This window comes from Pseudopodoces humilis, chromosome 10 (assembly GCF_049639895.1).
Source record: "Pseudopodoces humilis isolate 2021_Gansu_Grassland_sample_001 chromosome 10, ASM4963989v1, whole genome shotgun sequence".
Classification (NCBI taxonomy): Eukaryota; Metazoa; Chordata; class Aves; order Passeriformes; family Paridae; genus Pseudopodoces; species Pseudopodoces humilis.
Genome location: NC_142209.1, coordinates 20,447,312 through 20,463,476, shown reverse-complemented (window position 1 = coordinate 20,463,476; position 16,165 = coordinate 20,447,312). Strand labels below are relative to the sequence as shown.

Here is a 16,165-nt window from a genome sequence, read left to right as displayed (position 1 = left end):
GGAGGATGCCTGTTCTTCTCCTCGGATGTGCAAATCTGTGAAATAGGCAGGGTTGACGCAGTGCAGACACTGCCCTGCCCAAGGTGAAATTCCCACTTTGTCCACACTGATTTTAGGATGTCAGGTTGCCAGCTGTCCTCAGTGGCCATCCCTCGTGAGCGCTTTGGACTCTCCTGGCCTCTCGGTGCCTGTGACTGAGCCAGGATTATGCTCTCGTGCCATCTCCTGGCAGATTGTCCCCGGTGTGCCCTGTCCTGCGCAGATGTGTTTGTCGCTGCGTGCCATTCCCATTGGTCCCTCTGTGCCAGCCCCGTTGGTCCCTCTGTGCCAGCCCCGTTGGTCACTGTGTGCCAGCCCCACTGGTCCCTGTGTGCCATCCCCACTGGTGCCTGTGTGCCATCCCCACTGGTCCCTGTGTGCCAGCCCCGTTGGTCCCAGTGTGCCAGCCCCGTTGGTCCCAGTGTGCCATTCCCGTTGGTCCCAGTGTGCCATTCCCGTTGGTCCCTGTGTGCCAGCCCCGTTGGTCACTGTGTGCCAGCCCCGTTGGTCCCTCTGTGCCATCCCTGCTGGTCCCAGTGTGCCAGCCCAGTGAGACCCGTGTCAGAGCCGATGGCTGCAGGTGGTCTCCAGTGGGTTCTGAGGGGTCGCGAGTGCCAGCGCAGGCATGGGGTGGGGTTGCCGCAGGGAGCCCTGCTGAGGGTGCTCCAGGCTGGGGGCTTGGTTCCACCTGTGCAGGGCATGCACAGCAAGGTGGGCACAACTCAGGGCTCCGAGTGTGCCAGGAGTGGGAAGCACCAGGACTGTGGGCATGTGGGCAGCAGATTCCCATACAAAAACCTGTTGACACTCCAGTGTTTCTCCCTTACAAAACAATATTCTGCCCTCTCTCCTGACAGCTGAAATTGTGGCTCTAGAGAAGGTCTGAGTTTGTAAAAATATGCTGTTCAGGTGGGTGACCATTGTTTGGGGCAGTAAAGCTGGAAGGATGAACTTTCATATCCAGTGCAGAAAAACTGCTTTAGAATATGCCTATTGCTCTGAAGAAACTGACGGAAGTTCATTGACATGAAAGAGGAATCCTGGGCTGCAGCCAGGTGTGGTACAGAGCCCTGAAAAGCAAACATGGGTTATAGAATTTAAAACTTTCAGCTGACAGGTTATCAGTTAGATGTCAAGACATTCAGTAGTGGTGATTTTTAAATAATGAAAGACTGAGAGGTACTTGAAAAAGTATCTACAACGTAGAACTTCTTGGTCATGCTGCCATGTTCTGCTTTTCATTCTTCCATCACCACCACCACTCTCACCCATCTTATCATAGCAGTTTGGGCTGAATTTTATGTACATTCAGTGTCACTAAAGACAGCAGTGCTGTGCATCCACCTGTCCTTTCTTTCTGTTCCTGCCTTCTTTTGACTTCACTTTGCCTCCTCTGATTGTGAAATGGATCCAGGAAGTGATCCAGTGAAATAAACTCCACTCCCCAAGCCAGAAAGAAGTGAGCAGGAATTGTTCAATGCCACTGCTAAGTAAAATGCACTTAAATGATATACACACGACATGCAAGGAGTACAATTTAGGACTAATAATGTAAAATAAAAAGCAGATAAAGTGTATAAAGCACTCAGAAATCCCCTGTGACTCTGGGACTCCACATTTCACCTCTTTGCAGGAAAGTTTTGTTTCTGCTGCTGCTCACTAAGAGGTGATTCCTTTTTTCTTGATTTCTGTGGTACTTGTTTAAAACCGACCTCTTGCATTCTCCCTGGCACACTTCAAATTCCTTGACCAAGTGCATTAGGTAGCTGTGATTTTAAGTTACATCATTTTGCAGTTTCAGAGTAGTTACATCTTTAAGCAAGGAATATTACTGAAGAGTGTTAACTAAATGCTTGAGAATCATACTTCACTCAAATTAATTGATGATAAAGCATAAATAAAAAACATTTGTGTGCCACAGCTGCAAACCACTGCCCTAAGCATCTGTGAAATACACAGATCTGGAAATAGACTGCTTCTAGCAAGGTCAGCCCCTGCTCTTGCCCTGTAATTAGCTGACTTGCTCTCGGCTCTTCCCTGGCTCAATTTTTTAAGGGCTCTCTCTTCTCATTTGCCCTGCAGCTCAGGTACCTTCCTGTGAGAGAGACCTTCCTTTCTCTGCAGCCAGCCATTTCCAGTGGTTCCTCCAGAGATCCCAGTTACCCTCATTCTTTTCACTCCCATGGAACATAGCTTTGGCATTCTGCTGCAAACTGAAGAGCACCTCTTTGGAGAGGCAATGCCACATTGGCAGACAGAGTTCCAGCTCTTGTACTTGATTGTCTAATTAACCCTCACTGGCAGGTTCATTTCAGTGCTAAATGTTTCCATCTACAAAATGTCTAATTTCGTATTAACCTGCATGCAGACAAATAGACTCAATACAGACATTCTGATTGGATAAATGTGTTTATTTTTGTCTCCTGATCAGGACTATGGTAATAGTGAACAATTGGAGATACATATTTTGAATGCTTGAGACCTTTTAATAAAATCCCCAAAACTGAAAGAGCTGACCCCTGAATTAAAATGTTTATTTTTCAAGTGTAGTCCAAAATCAGTTAAAATTTTAGTGATATATAATTGCAGATATACAGATGTTTATATGTCTGTCTTCAGGATGTTTTCTTTGCATCTGTTTTTGTCCAAAAGTAAATATACAAATACTTTAGCACAAAATGCTCTATCTTGGGTTTTTTTCTACATATGTGCATAGGAGAAATTTGCAGTGTGCTTCTGCAACCTATCACTCCTAAGTTAAATGGATGCTTTGGCCACTTCAGCTGCCAGTACCAGTTTCCAGCATCTGTCTTTGGTGTCAATATGCCAGTGATTTTGGAGGCTGCCTTGGGGTCTCACTGTGGATGTGGTACAACTTTGTTATTGTATATTGTTGAATCTGATACATCCTCAGAAAAACATTTTTAATTCAGATGCAGTATCTTCTGCAGGGGGAAAAGGGGGTTTAAATCTGCTTTCTTTAATTTTGTTCTGTAGTTTCTGGTGTACTGTTAAGTCAGAGGGACAGAAGTAAGAGGATATAGAACAGCCTGGTTTACATAAAACAAGCTCATGAAGATTACATGGAGCTACCACACGAGACTCAAAAGACCATGAGGCTGAACATTTTTGACAGATTTTGAAGGAAAGACATTTGAACAAAGTTTTTGAACAAAGATTTTTCAAAGGAATAAACAGCATTATTTTTTATTTCACTCTGCTTCAGCCAGACAGAGAAATCCAAGACAAAATACATTTTAGAAAAATTCTCTGTGGGGTCAGTTACTTTCTAATTAGAGATTTGGTCTTATATTTCATCTGGCCTGTTCTAGGCTGTGCTTATGCTGTGCTAAGCTCTGTTAAAGCTGGATACCATTGGAAAGGCTTGCTTTGTCCTTGCAATGCCCATCACATTATTGCCTTGTAGAGATAATAGTTGTAGTGAGAGTAGAGATGCATTTGGATGAGCCAGATAGTGCCACAGAAAGAAAAAAGGCCTTGAATTTGAAAACTTAGGCACGAACTTTAAAGATCAGTGATGCTTGGCTTTAAAGCTGGGTTAGATAAAAAAGGGACCCTGTGAAGCTTGAAGCTCAAAAAATATCCTGCACAGCCATGACAGGTGCAGAGAGAGCATATGAGGGCATACTTACATGAAGTATTTAAACTGGAAAGAACTGCCAAAACATACCAAAGCAAAGCAGAGAAGTTGATGTGAAAACATTCTGAAGCAAAAATCTAAACTGTCCAGTACCTTTCCTGGAGATCGTTATAATTTCTGTTTTTCTGACACTTCAGTGCTAGCAATTTGCATAGTTAAGACACCATGCCTGTGGCTTTATTTCATTTTAGTGCAAGTACTTTAGCTGCAAAACAAAAGTAAAGCAGTTTGATGTAATATGGATGTCTATTTGCACTCCTTTTAAGATAAACATTAGGCAATAACCATTTCTTTAGAGCCTGTGTATTGTTCATATGACACTCTCTCTTGTATAACAGTTCATGTTCATCAATATGATACATTCTTGCCTGATTTTCCAGTTCTGCCTTTCATTGAGGATATTCTTTTCTTTCTCTGATTGCTTTTTCTTCTGAGACCATTACTCTAGTTGATAGCTTCAGGTTATCATTGTATCCTATCTCCCTCTCCAATAAGCCTATGATTGATACTAATCTCCCTCATGGGACACATTTATAGGTTTCAGGATGGAAACTACTCTCTAAATCTTAGCTTTATACGTGCTGACAATTTGCAAGGTTGCACCTTATATTCACTTCAGGTGGCTTAGGGGAAAACATCAGCACCTGGTAATCATGCTTCTAAAATAAGAAATGTGCCCCATATACTAAAAGTTACCCTGTTGTTCATCTCCTGTGCTGCTGCTCCTGCTCATGTATTTTATGTAACTAGAAAGGGCTTGGTTTCTATAGGTGGTCAATGTCCTGTAGCCAAACTCATGCCTTTTCTTTCCAGTGAGAGAAGCCATATTTTAATTAATCTAATGGAAGCTTTGACTAGCAGGCAGTCCCCTGAAAACGAGTTAATGTGCCGGAAAACACTTCACACAAGCAGAAGACTCTTCATTGACTAATGTGCTTAACGGTACTTTTTCTAAGAAAATTGCTCCAGTGAAAGCTTTGTGGAGTGCATTTGTTGGGTTTTTTTCCTCTTCAGAATATAGCCTTATGTTCTGAAATTTAATTAGATCTGTCTATGGACCTTTTGAAAATAAGATTATTATATTTTTCCTACAGGTTTTGCAGATGCCCCTCAGTAGGATATCATGGCAAAAAAAAATTTAATTCCTTGGCAGAATAAAACATAAGGTGCTGTGATCACTAGTGTGAGGAATGCATGTGCTGGAGTTTGGCTATTTCACTGTCATATCCAATATCTGAAGGCAAAGTCCAGTTATATAACTAACTCAGAGGAATCAATGAGAAATGACAGCCAATGTTTCCACAATATTTGCATATTCAAGCTCCACAGCCCAAGAAACAAAGAGAAGTAATAAGAAATTCATTTGTTTTATCTTTTATCTTTTTAAACAGACATGCATTTATCTTTATGAGCAGACTTGCCAGACCTCTTTTGAATTGCAAAGTTTCGCTGCAAATGCTTGTTATTTGGATTTGCATAAGGATTAACAATGTTGGGCAAGTGGTATCTCCTAACCCTTTCTGTTTACTTGTGCAGTATCAGTCACAGGGATATAGTTTTGAAGGCAATCAGTGCTTTTAGTTCAGTGGATAATGCAGTTTGTTTTCCTGGTAAATTCTCTAATGTTCCAAAAGTGTACTTCAACAATAATTATAAATGTATTTGCTCAGAGGATTTTTTTCCCCTCTTTGACACCACTCTGTACCTGCATAAGGTGTTCTTATCTAGTACAAGAGCTAAAGAATCAAAATGTATGAAATGTGAGGGGGAAGTCTGAGCTGGCATACAGAGTGTAGAAATTAAGCTACACTTCCTGTATGAGTACACAAGTGAAAATGTCATGGTCAAAGCAAAATCATCTTTTAGATACAAACTTGGCACCAGAAAATCAAAACTCACAGCGACTTTAAAAGGGGATTTGCCTCAGCAAGTTGAAGTTGAAAATTCTTCTCATGCTTTAGGCGTTTCAGTTTGGGTTTTTTGCTCCAGCTTTTTATACACAGAGGTGTATAAAATACACTACAATATTCCAATATGCATCTGAATGACTTCTGCTGTTCAGAGAAGACTGGCTTGATACCATCATTTCATAGAGAAGACTTGAAAAATAGCAAACCTTTTTCAGCATGTATGTGGTTGGGGTTTTTTTTGTTTGTTTATTTGTTTGTTTTTGGTGTTTTATTTTTTTATTCCTTTCATAGTACTATGAAAGCACTGTTCCATTAATATATTACAAACCAAAAATAATCAGGGAACCTGGATTATTTTCACAGGATCATGTGTCCCAGAGTCCTTGCATTGTGGAAATCACTTCTGAAGTGCACAGCTGTGCCTCACTAATGAGACAGCTTGAGCCCCACAGCTTGCTGCACTGGCTTACAGAACAAAAGTTACTTGGCAAATGTGAAGCCTCAGGGTTTCTATTCCACTTTAAGGAGGTTGTTGGGAATCTCTCAAAGAAAAGCAGTTTTGGCCTTAGAGTTTTCAGTCTTTTAGGGAAAATACTAAGGAAGGAGGCACACTGATAGAAGCAATTAATATAGCTCGTCATCAGGGGTGGACATAATGGCATGAGAAGCTTTACACTTGGGGCAGTGCTGAATGACAGGGGCTCACCAGAGCTGGAGCATTCAGCTGTTTGTGATGTGCCAGCAATGGGCTGGGCATGGCTGGAGCTCCTGAGAGCTTGGGATATAGTTGTGGCAGGGGGGATTGTTCTCCAGGTCTCTGGGAGAGGAGCACTGAGAATGATCAGCCAGCCTGGTGGAGCAGTGGTTCCAAGCCAGCGGCTTGTGAGAAACCTCAGAGCCACTCAGAGCTACAAGAAAGTAAAAAAAAATTGAAGCTGCCAGGACAAAATATTGTATCACTGGCAAAGCCTTAATTATTTAGTGTTTCTGCTGGTGGCTGATGGCACAGCAATCAAGAGCAAGCCATAAGTAATATATTGCATTGAACATGGTCTGAAGTCAGGGTTCATTAGCATCACGTAGGAAATGTTGATTAAGTTCTGTGCAGAAGGCAAGGAACATAAAAGCAAATACTGAGGTAACATACAGTGAGTGTCACAAACTGTTGTGCTTCGGCCAGGGCACAACGGGCACCAGGTGGGGGAGACATGAAACTCCTTCCAAAGAAATCACCTGCTTTGTAACAAAAAGGGAAAGCTAGGCTACTCTGGAATAAGGTCACTTTCTCCTGAACCAGTAAGACTGGCTCTTATAGTGTTTATGTGTGCTTTTTCAACCATTAGCGTACTGAATTCAACTTAATTAATTCAGTTAAACATGGGAACAGATTTGCTTTCCTGTACATCAGTCTTCTTATTTGTACCACTGCTTTTACATGTGCAGCCAGTTTGGGAGCTGTTGCAGAGAGGCTGATGGCTCAGTAATGCAGTCTCATTCCAGCTCTGACACGAGACAAACGCAGGCCAACCATAGAGGTGTTGCCGTGCAAGAGAAACATTTTGCACTTAGTCTTGAGTGCTTAGTTAAAGGTCATCTATCTGAAAGGAATTTGGATATTCTTCAACCTTTCATGGTAACTCTTGTCTCCCAATACACTTTGAAGTCATCTGTGGTATTTCCAGATGTATCCATGAGGAATGCTGGTGTTCATGAACTGACAGGTGGTCTTTTTCTGCTGAACTCAGTAGTGAGCTCTTCTCACTGCAGGTCTTTTTTTGTTGTTTTGGTTTGAGGTTTTTTGGGTTTGCTCATTTGGTTCAATTTGTTTTTGTTGTTGTTATTGTTGTTGTTGTGACCAGGTCATCATTGCCAAGATAAAATACTCTGGCTTTTATTTATAGAACAGAATTTTTTACACTACTGATAATGGAATGATCTGAACCCAGGGGTCTTGAAAGTAGGTCATTAAGTACTCAGTATAAGTCAGTGTTTTACAGTGTTCGTTATTTTACTGGAGGGAGCCGTCTTCTTTTCTAAACCTTGGCTTCAAAATCAAAAGACAAAAAAATAAGCAAAAAAAAATTATTTGATTTCATCACAAAGGAAATAATTATATCTGAGAATAACATATTTTGTATCAGGAGCAACATTTTTCAATTTATTCTTCTCAAGCACTTGAGCACCAAAGTGTCTGAAAAGTAATATTTTTCGATCATTGGACAACATAGATTTTAAAGTCAATAACAGAGCAAATTACCTCAAATTGGAAAATAAAGAAACAAGCATGGCATTGTTTTTTGTTTCATTAACCAAATCAGGCATTTGTGATAGAGCAGCAGCACTTCTGGGCTAATCTCTGGAAGTGGGAGTTGCCAGGAGTCAGTTTGGCCTGTGGGAATACTTGTAGCTGTGCAAAGCTGCACTTATTCCTTGTGGGCACAAAGGTGCTGTTATGGGGTTTACCCCATGACAAAGTTCCCCTGCTGCCTTCATTCCCTTGGGATAGCCCATCTACCCTTGAAAAGCTGATTTGCCATTTTCTGGGGCACTACACTTGGGAACTGGCTGTGCTGGGACCTCTGTTCTCCCTCTCTCCATGCATGTCTTGATATGACTGGAACTGAAAGGTGATTTGAGCAATTTTTTTGGACAATACTTGGCTCATGTGCTGTCCAAGTGCCTGACCTGTGTTGTAGCAGTAGCCATGTGCTCTGCCCTGTCACAGAGGTGCTGTCCATGGAGTTCAGGTACACAAGAACTGTGGCTGCTTATTAACAATGGATGCGATTGAATGTCAGCAGCTTTTACATGCATGATGTGTTACACTTCAAAGTAATTAGCAAAGATGCTATAAAACTCGCCTACCTCTCACCCCATCCCTTTTGGAGCAAGGCTTCTGAAAAATAATTCATATTTCATGGGGTTTGCTTTTTTTCACTTTGCTTTTTTTTCCAAAATATCACTGTAATAATTACTGTAACAGCATTTTCTGTGGAGTTAATGTTCTTCTGGCTTAATGGTCCCTGGTTATTCTCAGGCCATCAACTTTTTCCAGCTGGTCATCAATCCCAAAGAACTGCCTTGTGCCTCCATTATTATTGCTTAAGTAGATGACATTTCTGGTGCCACCGCTGCCTCCCAATGAGATGATATTACAGCCAATGGCTTTTTTCCCCCCTTGCTTTCACTGTTGTCAAAGTATAATAAACAGCTGCTGTGAGAATGTTGTGGCTGTTCACTGTGAATTCCTCTGACAATTTTTAGGTGCGAGTTTTGTAGCCCAGCTGAAAGAATCTGAGTGAGGCGACTGAAAATTACTTGCCTAGAGCAGCTACAAGGGCTCAGCCCCATGCATCATTCAGGAAGTGGCTAGGCAATACCTGACTGTTTCAGTCTAAAGACTTTTTCCCAGAAGGAACATGTTTCAAACCAGATCTGGGACAGATGTTCTGGGGGTGTGTTAATGTTCATTATGTAGCCTCAGACCCCTTCCCAAGTTTCCACAGCTCTGCTGATGGCCACCCTTGTTTCCTAACAACTGATGGATTATGTGGCAGACTTTTTTAAAAGAAACAAGGAAATTGTAGCTCAGTAGGCCAGAAACCAGCAGGGATTGTTTAGGTGAAAATGCCTTGCTATGTGGATATTCCAACCCGTGTGAGTTAACATTGGTACTGACTACATTTCCTTTAACCTCATTAGCACCTAGTCTTGCTTTCCCAAGCATGGTGGTGGAGCAGCTCGTTCACCTTAGAGCCTTTCACTAGGTAATTCATCAAAGTGGCAGATGAAAGCTTAGAGGAAAATGCATGTAAATACCGTGTTAGGAACCTTGGCTCACAAATGCATGAACATTTTCACCCATACCATTAGCTCTGCATTATAGTCCACAGATGTGAAAGGGACTTTGCTTATTGGGGGAGATGGAGATACAAGGCTTACTGGTTAAATTACTGTGCAGATTGTATGCTTTTTCTTATTTTTTCTTTAATTAAAAAGCATTAAGCATTCATGAGCTCGTCTCACAGAAGAAAGAATCTCAGACTGTAATTGGAACCTAGTACTTAGTACCTTCAAAATTAAAACCAAGTTACTCACAGTAAAACACTCCCATCAAGTACTCAGGGCCAAAGCATTTTCAAACAAGGCTTGAGATTGTGTCAAACCTACATCATGTATCTTTTTCAGCTTTAGAGTTTTAAGCTGTGCCTCACTGCAGACTGATTTAGTCATTGGATTCCTGTATATGTGTAGGTCAGAATGATCAAGCAGTTCAACCCTCTGTGCCAGGGGTTTTTCTGATGGGTTTTTTTGTTGGGCTGGTTTGGGTTTGGTTTTTTTGGGGGAGGGGGGTGGGCAGGCATAGTTATTTGTTTGCTTTGTTGTTGTTTGTTGTTTTTCAAAGACACTGAGATACACATCAAGTGCAAGATACTATTTCCTGGAGGATTACCAAGGCACACCCTCAAACAATCTTTATTTACCTCACAGTTTATTGTATTCTTGTTGGAAAGTAGCACTTTGGGAATACTGTTAACCCTTGCTCCTTTCAGTTCTCATGCTGAGTAGTAGATAATGACATACTGCTCTATAATTGATACCTGTGGTGGTGGCATACTTCAGTAACATGATTTATCAAGCATTTTCATTTTCATGAAAGCTTGTTTTACTCTTCTGCTTCCATCAGGACGGCACTCACTGAACAGGCACCTCCCATTCCATATTACTGTGCAACTTTCAAACATGACCTGACAAGGTAGCAAAGGTTCAGTGCACTAACTCACTGCCATGTAAAATACACACAGACATTACTGACCAGCTCTGACTGTTGAACCATAAAGGAGGTGTGAGAGCACTGCAGTGGTTGTGGCACAACTTGCAAATAGCATGGAAGGATTGGGGCCAAGGTATCAATCTCTTCCCTTAGCAAAATGTCCTGACCCCAGGGTTGAAAAGCTATTCACGCATGAACTTATGAGGACTTAGGATTTATTATTTCCTGAAAAAAAAAAAGGAAGCAGAAGAATACAAAATAATTTTAGCTGTTATAGCAAGTGGAAGAAGTACAAACCTAAGCAGTTGGGAAGAGTAGAAAAGCTGTTGTGATTTCTGTTGATGAAGCATCGGTGGAAAGGAGGATTTACACAATGGCGTAGTTCCACTGAGCAACTCTAAGGGCTGCACATCTACACCATATTCCCCCTAAAAATGTACAGGTAATGGGTCCCCAGCTATTTGGGAAGACTGCCAGGAGAGATTTATGTCCATTGCTCTGAGGTTTTGCTGTGAAATGTGCCGTGGAGGTGTAAAACCCAGCTATGTAGTGAACGGGGAGATGCCTACAGCTAATTGTGAAGTGCGTATGTCTTTGCAGCCGTTAAAGATGCACTGCAAGAGCTGCGCGCTGGTCACCAGCTCAGGACACCTCCTGGGGAGCAGCCAAGGGGACAGAATCGACGAGAGCGAGTGCGTCATACGCATGAACGATGCCCCCACTCGGGGATATGGAAAAGACGTTGGGAACAAAACAAGCCTCCGAGTCATTGCACACTCCAGCATTCAGAGGATTTTGAGAAATCGCAACGAACTCTTAAACATGAGCCATGGTGCTGTGTTCATCTTCTGGGGCCCGAGCAGCTACATGAGGAGAGACGGCAAAGGCTTGGTGTACAACAACCTGCAGCTGATGAACCAGATACTGCCTCAGTTAAAAGTGTATATGATTTCTCGCCACAAGATGCTTCAATTTGATGACCTTTTTAAACGGGAGACTGGAAAAGACAGGTGAGAACTTACATGGATACACCAAGGGGATGTCAAAGGGTAGTAAAATAATGCAGTTTATATATACCAATTTCAGATCTGCTCAGAGGGACAATCCTGCCCATTAAATCCTCTGCCTCATGAGTTGTAATGTGGCATGACATGCCAAATAATATCACTGGAAACATAAGTAAAAAATACGCATCAAAATGATTTGTATGGAGTGTTGCCTCATCAGCCTAGAATAGCAGAGTCTGGATGTACTGTTTATAGAGTTGAGGAGGCAGGAGCTGTTTAAATCTCACTTTGGGGTAACATACCTTAAAGTTTTTTTTCACTGATTCTGAAGAATTAGAATGGATAGGTTATGTTTTCTTATAGAGGAAATGCCACCATTCAGTGAATTATAATAGCTGTTTATTGAATTTAAGCATTCTTGGAACATTGCAGCTGTAAAACTTCTTGTAAAACAAATAAACATTAGTCATACATTAGGTGCTTCAGAACAGTTCATCTTACATTTGCAACTGGAAAATGGAAAGTTATTATGATAGTTACATCTTTATGAGACTGTTTATGAGACTTGTAGGCTGATCTTCAAATCAAATTTGTAGTAAGTGACCCACTGCAGTACTTGAGTATTTTAACATATAATGTTGGAAAATGGGCATTCAAATCAAAGACTTCCCATAATAGACATTTATTTTTAATGAAGTTCTATTTTTTTATTTATTAAATATGCTGCTGTAAAAATGGCACAGGGTCTGCACTTAGATACAAATGAAGAGGTAGGTTTATTGTGCAGTAACTCACAGTCAGATGTGCTACCTTACAAATACAAAACATGCATATCAAAGCTTGAACAGGGATCGATCCTCTTGTGGACTCAAGCAGAGTTTTCATTTTCTGGGCTATGTGAGAAAGGCAGAAACAATGTTAGAGGAAACTGTTGTATCCTCTTAGCTGAAGGCAACTTTTGCTTGGTGTTTGCTGCCTTTGAACATGCTTTTTTCAGTTATAGTGGATCTGAGTTCATGGCAGACTCGGGCTGAAACCAGAGCACAGAGTTAACTTGGTCAGTTTTGTAACAGTAAAAGTTCTTCTCTTCATCTTCCAATTGGTGTATTTGGGTCTCTGCCAGAACAAGAAGGAAGGATAACAAGGGGGGATACCCTGCCAGTTGTAATGTATTTGTCTTTTCCAGAGTAAAGCAAAGTGAGAAGGTGAATTAAGCATTTGAACCCTTGGAGAAATATGCAGGGGGTTATCTGTGTGCTCAGTATTTACAAAGGCATGCTTTTGGTGATTCAGGGTAGGATCACATGCTGTCCCCAGTTCTGAGGAACAGTTTCCCTCCCTGCTTCACTCTCAGAACTTGAGTTCTGCCACAGGGAGCCAGGGTCCTGTTCCTTCCCTGACACTGCCAGGATCCTGTTCTTTTTCTGGCACATGCTGTGCAATTTCAGGCAAGCTGCTCTTTCTGGTTCTGCATCACCCATCCAAAGCCAGAGGCCTGTGGTGTGTGATGAAAGCTTTTCTTTTTCTGCACAAGCACCAGGCTCAGCTCCTGAAATATTCTCAAGGTATTTGAGCCATTAACGGCATTGTAACGAGTTTATAGTGCACTCAGTCATGGGCACCCTGAACTCCCAGCGTGATTCAAGGGCACTCAGATGCCAGCAAAATTCAGCCTGAGGAACAGGCCCTGTTGATTTTAGAGGGCACAGACAGCATACTTGAAGGGCTAAGAAGATTAAAATGGGAGATGAAAATGAATGAGCTGCATAGAAGAAAGGGAAGATGAAACATGGGTAGAAAAGAATTTGTAAGGGAGAAAATTCAGGTGCTTGTGGGGGCAGGAGCATAACATTGCTCAGATCAGAATTTGAACTGAGAACATTGCTCAGATATGGCCCAGAATTCTGCTGTTCCCCATGAGGTTTCTGCTGAGCTCTCGACATTAGTGCCTACAAGAAACAAAGGAGGGAGAGAGAAGCATGATTGCAAGGTTGCAAGAATAAGACTATTCATTTCCATCCTGAAAATGATGAGAAAAAAGGTAATTGGATGTATTATGCTTTTTGGAAAAAAATTATTTTGAAATTAAGAAAAACCTTCAGAAAACATTGCCAGTTAAATAGCATGGTGAAAGACAAAGGCTGCAGAGCAATATACTTGGCATTATAAAGTAACTGTACTTGAAAATAACTTTATAATTGAATAAGGGTACATTAAGAAAATATGATTCAGAGCCAATATTATAGTAATTAGATAAAAGCAGCATAAATGAAATAACTGCAGGAAGAGTATTTCCATAGAGATTATAAATGAGATTTTGGTGGAGCAGAAAGGCCTTTAATTGTAATTTAGTGTGCACTACAGAATTATCAGCACAGTGTGTTAGTTCATCATATAAAAGAATATCTGATAATTTCCCCTAATAAGCACATGACAGTTCTTCATATTCTCTCATTACTGCTGATTAGGTAGAAAAACAGTATTCTTTTGTTGGACTCTTGCTCAGATCTTTTATGAAATGCAAGACACTGTAACCGTGTTTTTGTGTTGCTGTCCTTCAGACATTGTATTTAAAGAAGGCCGAGTGGTACTTGAATGAATTTTGAAATCTTTATTTGCTTATTCAGCTTCTAAGCCAGTTTAGTTAGATTCAGTTGTTCTCCTGTTTAGGGAAAACACTAAATTATGCCTAAGTGTGTGTAAGCAGAAAGACAACTAAGCCAGCAGAGAGCCTACCAGGGTGTCCTGACCTGTGCAAAGCTTTGGTCATGGTCTGGCTGCAATTGCTCCCCTGGTTTTGGAATGTAAATGTTGGGCACCTCAAAAAGTGGACTTGTGCAAGCTCCAGAGCACTCTTAGCCTGAACATGTTCCTGAATTATCTAGTGATTCAGAGCTCAGAAACTCTCAGGTGGCAGAGAAGCAAAATTTTTAAGCTTTTCTCTACTATTCTCTTTCCTAATATTTTTGAGCCAAAAATTCTTAGTGTTTATATTGTTGCTGTGCCTGAAGGCCTCCACTGAGCTTATGACCCAGCTATGACATTGTGACAAACTGCACCACCACCCCCAAGCTTCAGTGTGCAGTCAGAAAATAAATAAGGCCCCATAATTGGAAATAATGAGATGCTTATAACATGTCATTCTCCAAATGCTAAAGTTAGCTTGAAAGTCTGCGTGTCAGGAGCAGTAAAGATGTGTGTTCAGGGAGTTTATGTTACCAGGTGATCCACTAAGGACAGGACAAATTACCTGGGCTCCTCAGCATCCTCCAGGCGTATTTAGTCAAAGAATTCCCTTATGTTTAGAAGTGTCTTTTAAGTAGCTGGCACAGATGCCACCACATTTATTTTTTTTTTCCCTTGCAGTCCCTGAGGAAATGGGAAGCCTTGGTACAAGGCATTCCTCAATCTGACAGTGCTCAAAACTTCTCCTCCTACTGCCCTGTAGGTGACCTACTTGGAACCAGCTTGTTTAGCATTAGCCTGGGAAGCTGCATGGTGGCTGCTGCTGGCTGAATTAGATGGTAGTGATTGCTGCCACTTGCTTGCAGTGACTTTTGTGGCCTCAGGTCCCTGCTTCCAAGACTGTTCCACATCCTGCTATCACTGGGTAAACTGTAAAAGATGGCCTTGGAACTTGGGCCAGGACCTGGGATTCCCTGGTGACTTCTCTGAAGAGAACCTCATGTTCTCATGCTGTGATTTTTTGGGGGAGCTGTTACAAAGTTTCACAGGTATCTGGCAGATACAGGTGTGGGGGAATGGTATTAATGTAGGTCCACATTAATACATTCTGGTACAGTGCCCAGGCCTTCCCAGAGCCTGCTCTTGCTCCCTTGGTGCCTCAGCTTTAGTAGGAGATGAAGGGAGAGCCTGTCACTGTGACAGGCTGTCAGCAGGAATCTGCGGGCTCTTTGGGCTGCAGATAACACAAGCTTGAACTTCTTCCTGTGGGACTTTCCTAGCTGGGTGAGGGATTAAGGAGAAGTCCTGTCTTATTCTTTAATAGCATTTGAAAGGAGACCTTTGAGTGAACTCATTTTCTCTGAAGCAAACCCGACTTTCTGTGCCTCCATGTCTAAGAGGGGTGCTAGTCCCCACACATGCCCTAGTGACACCTTTGAGATATTTTCTTTGCTGACATTTCCTTGATCCTTCCATTCCAAGAGTGCCAGCTCTCCCACAACATAGAGCCACTGCAGGAACTTAAAAAAGGAATGGGAATTCCAGTGCACGTGCCAGACATCCAATAACCATCATAGAACCCAACTCTTAGAAACTAAGCAGCACTGCCAAGCACATGAGAGGAAAAGGAAACATTACTGTTACCATTTTGCAGATAATTTTATGATACAGAAAAATTTAAACACAACTTGTAAATCCCTTACATCTGTGAGAAGTTACAAGGTGGTATTTCCTACTTTGCATAATTAATGATGGGATCAGTGGAGCTTCTTTTAAAGCCACGTCCCAGCCTGCAGTGAAGGCAGGAGAGGCACTGCCCTACAGGGCTCCCTGCCAGTGCTCTCATTCCCATTCTAAGGCATGGCAGCCAGGGTGGTTCCTAGGATGAAGATTTCCCAGGCTGGCTATGGGACAGTCAGAGCTGCAACCAACTAAAGACTTTCCCACCAGCAGTCACAGTGAGGGGCTGGGAGCTTCTAAAACCAAGCCAAAAGATCAGCTAAATATTAACGTTGCAGTGCCTAAAATTAATTACAGTGAGGAAAGTTTCTGCCCAGATTACTCCACTGACAGGAGGCACCAGAAAAAT

At 41.9% G+C, this 16,165-nt stretch overlaps 1 protein-coding gene across 3 annotated transcripts in view; it reads left to right on the top strand.

Annotated features, from left to right (window-relative positions):
• The window catches only part of ST6GALNAC5 (ST6 N-acetylgalactosaminide alpha-2,6-sialyltransferase 5), a 68,719-nt gene that overhangs the window by 43,572 nt on the left and 8,982 nt on the right, over window positions 1-16,165 (top strand). For all 3 annotated transcript variants that reach the window (XM_005521278.2, XM_088060441.1, XM_088060442.1), the window contains exon 3: window positions 10,985-11,394. In XM_005521278.2, coding sequence (XP_005521335.1) covers window positions 10,985-11,394 — 410 coding nt within the window. The remainder of the gene's footprint in view (window positions 1-10,984; window positions 11,395-16,165) is intronic.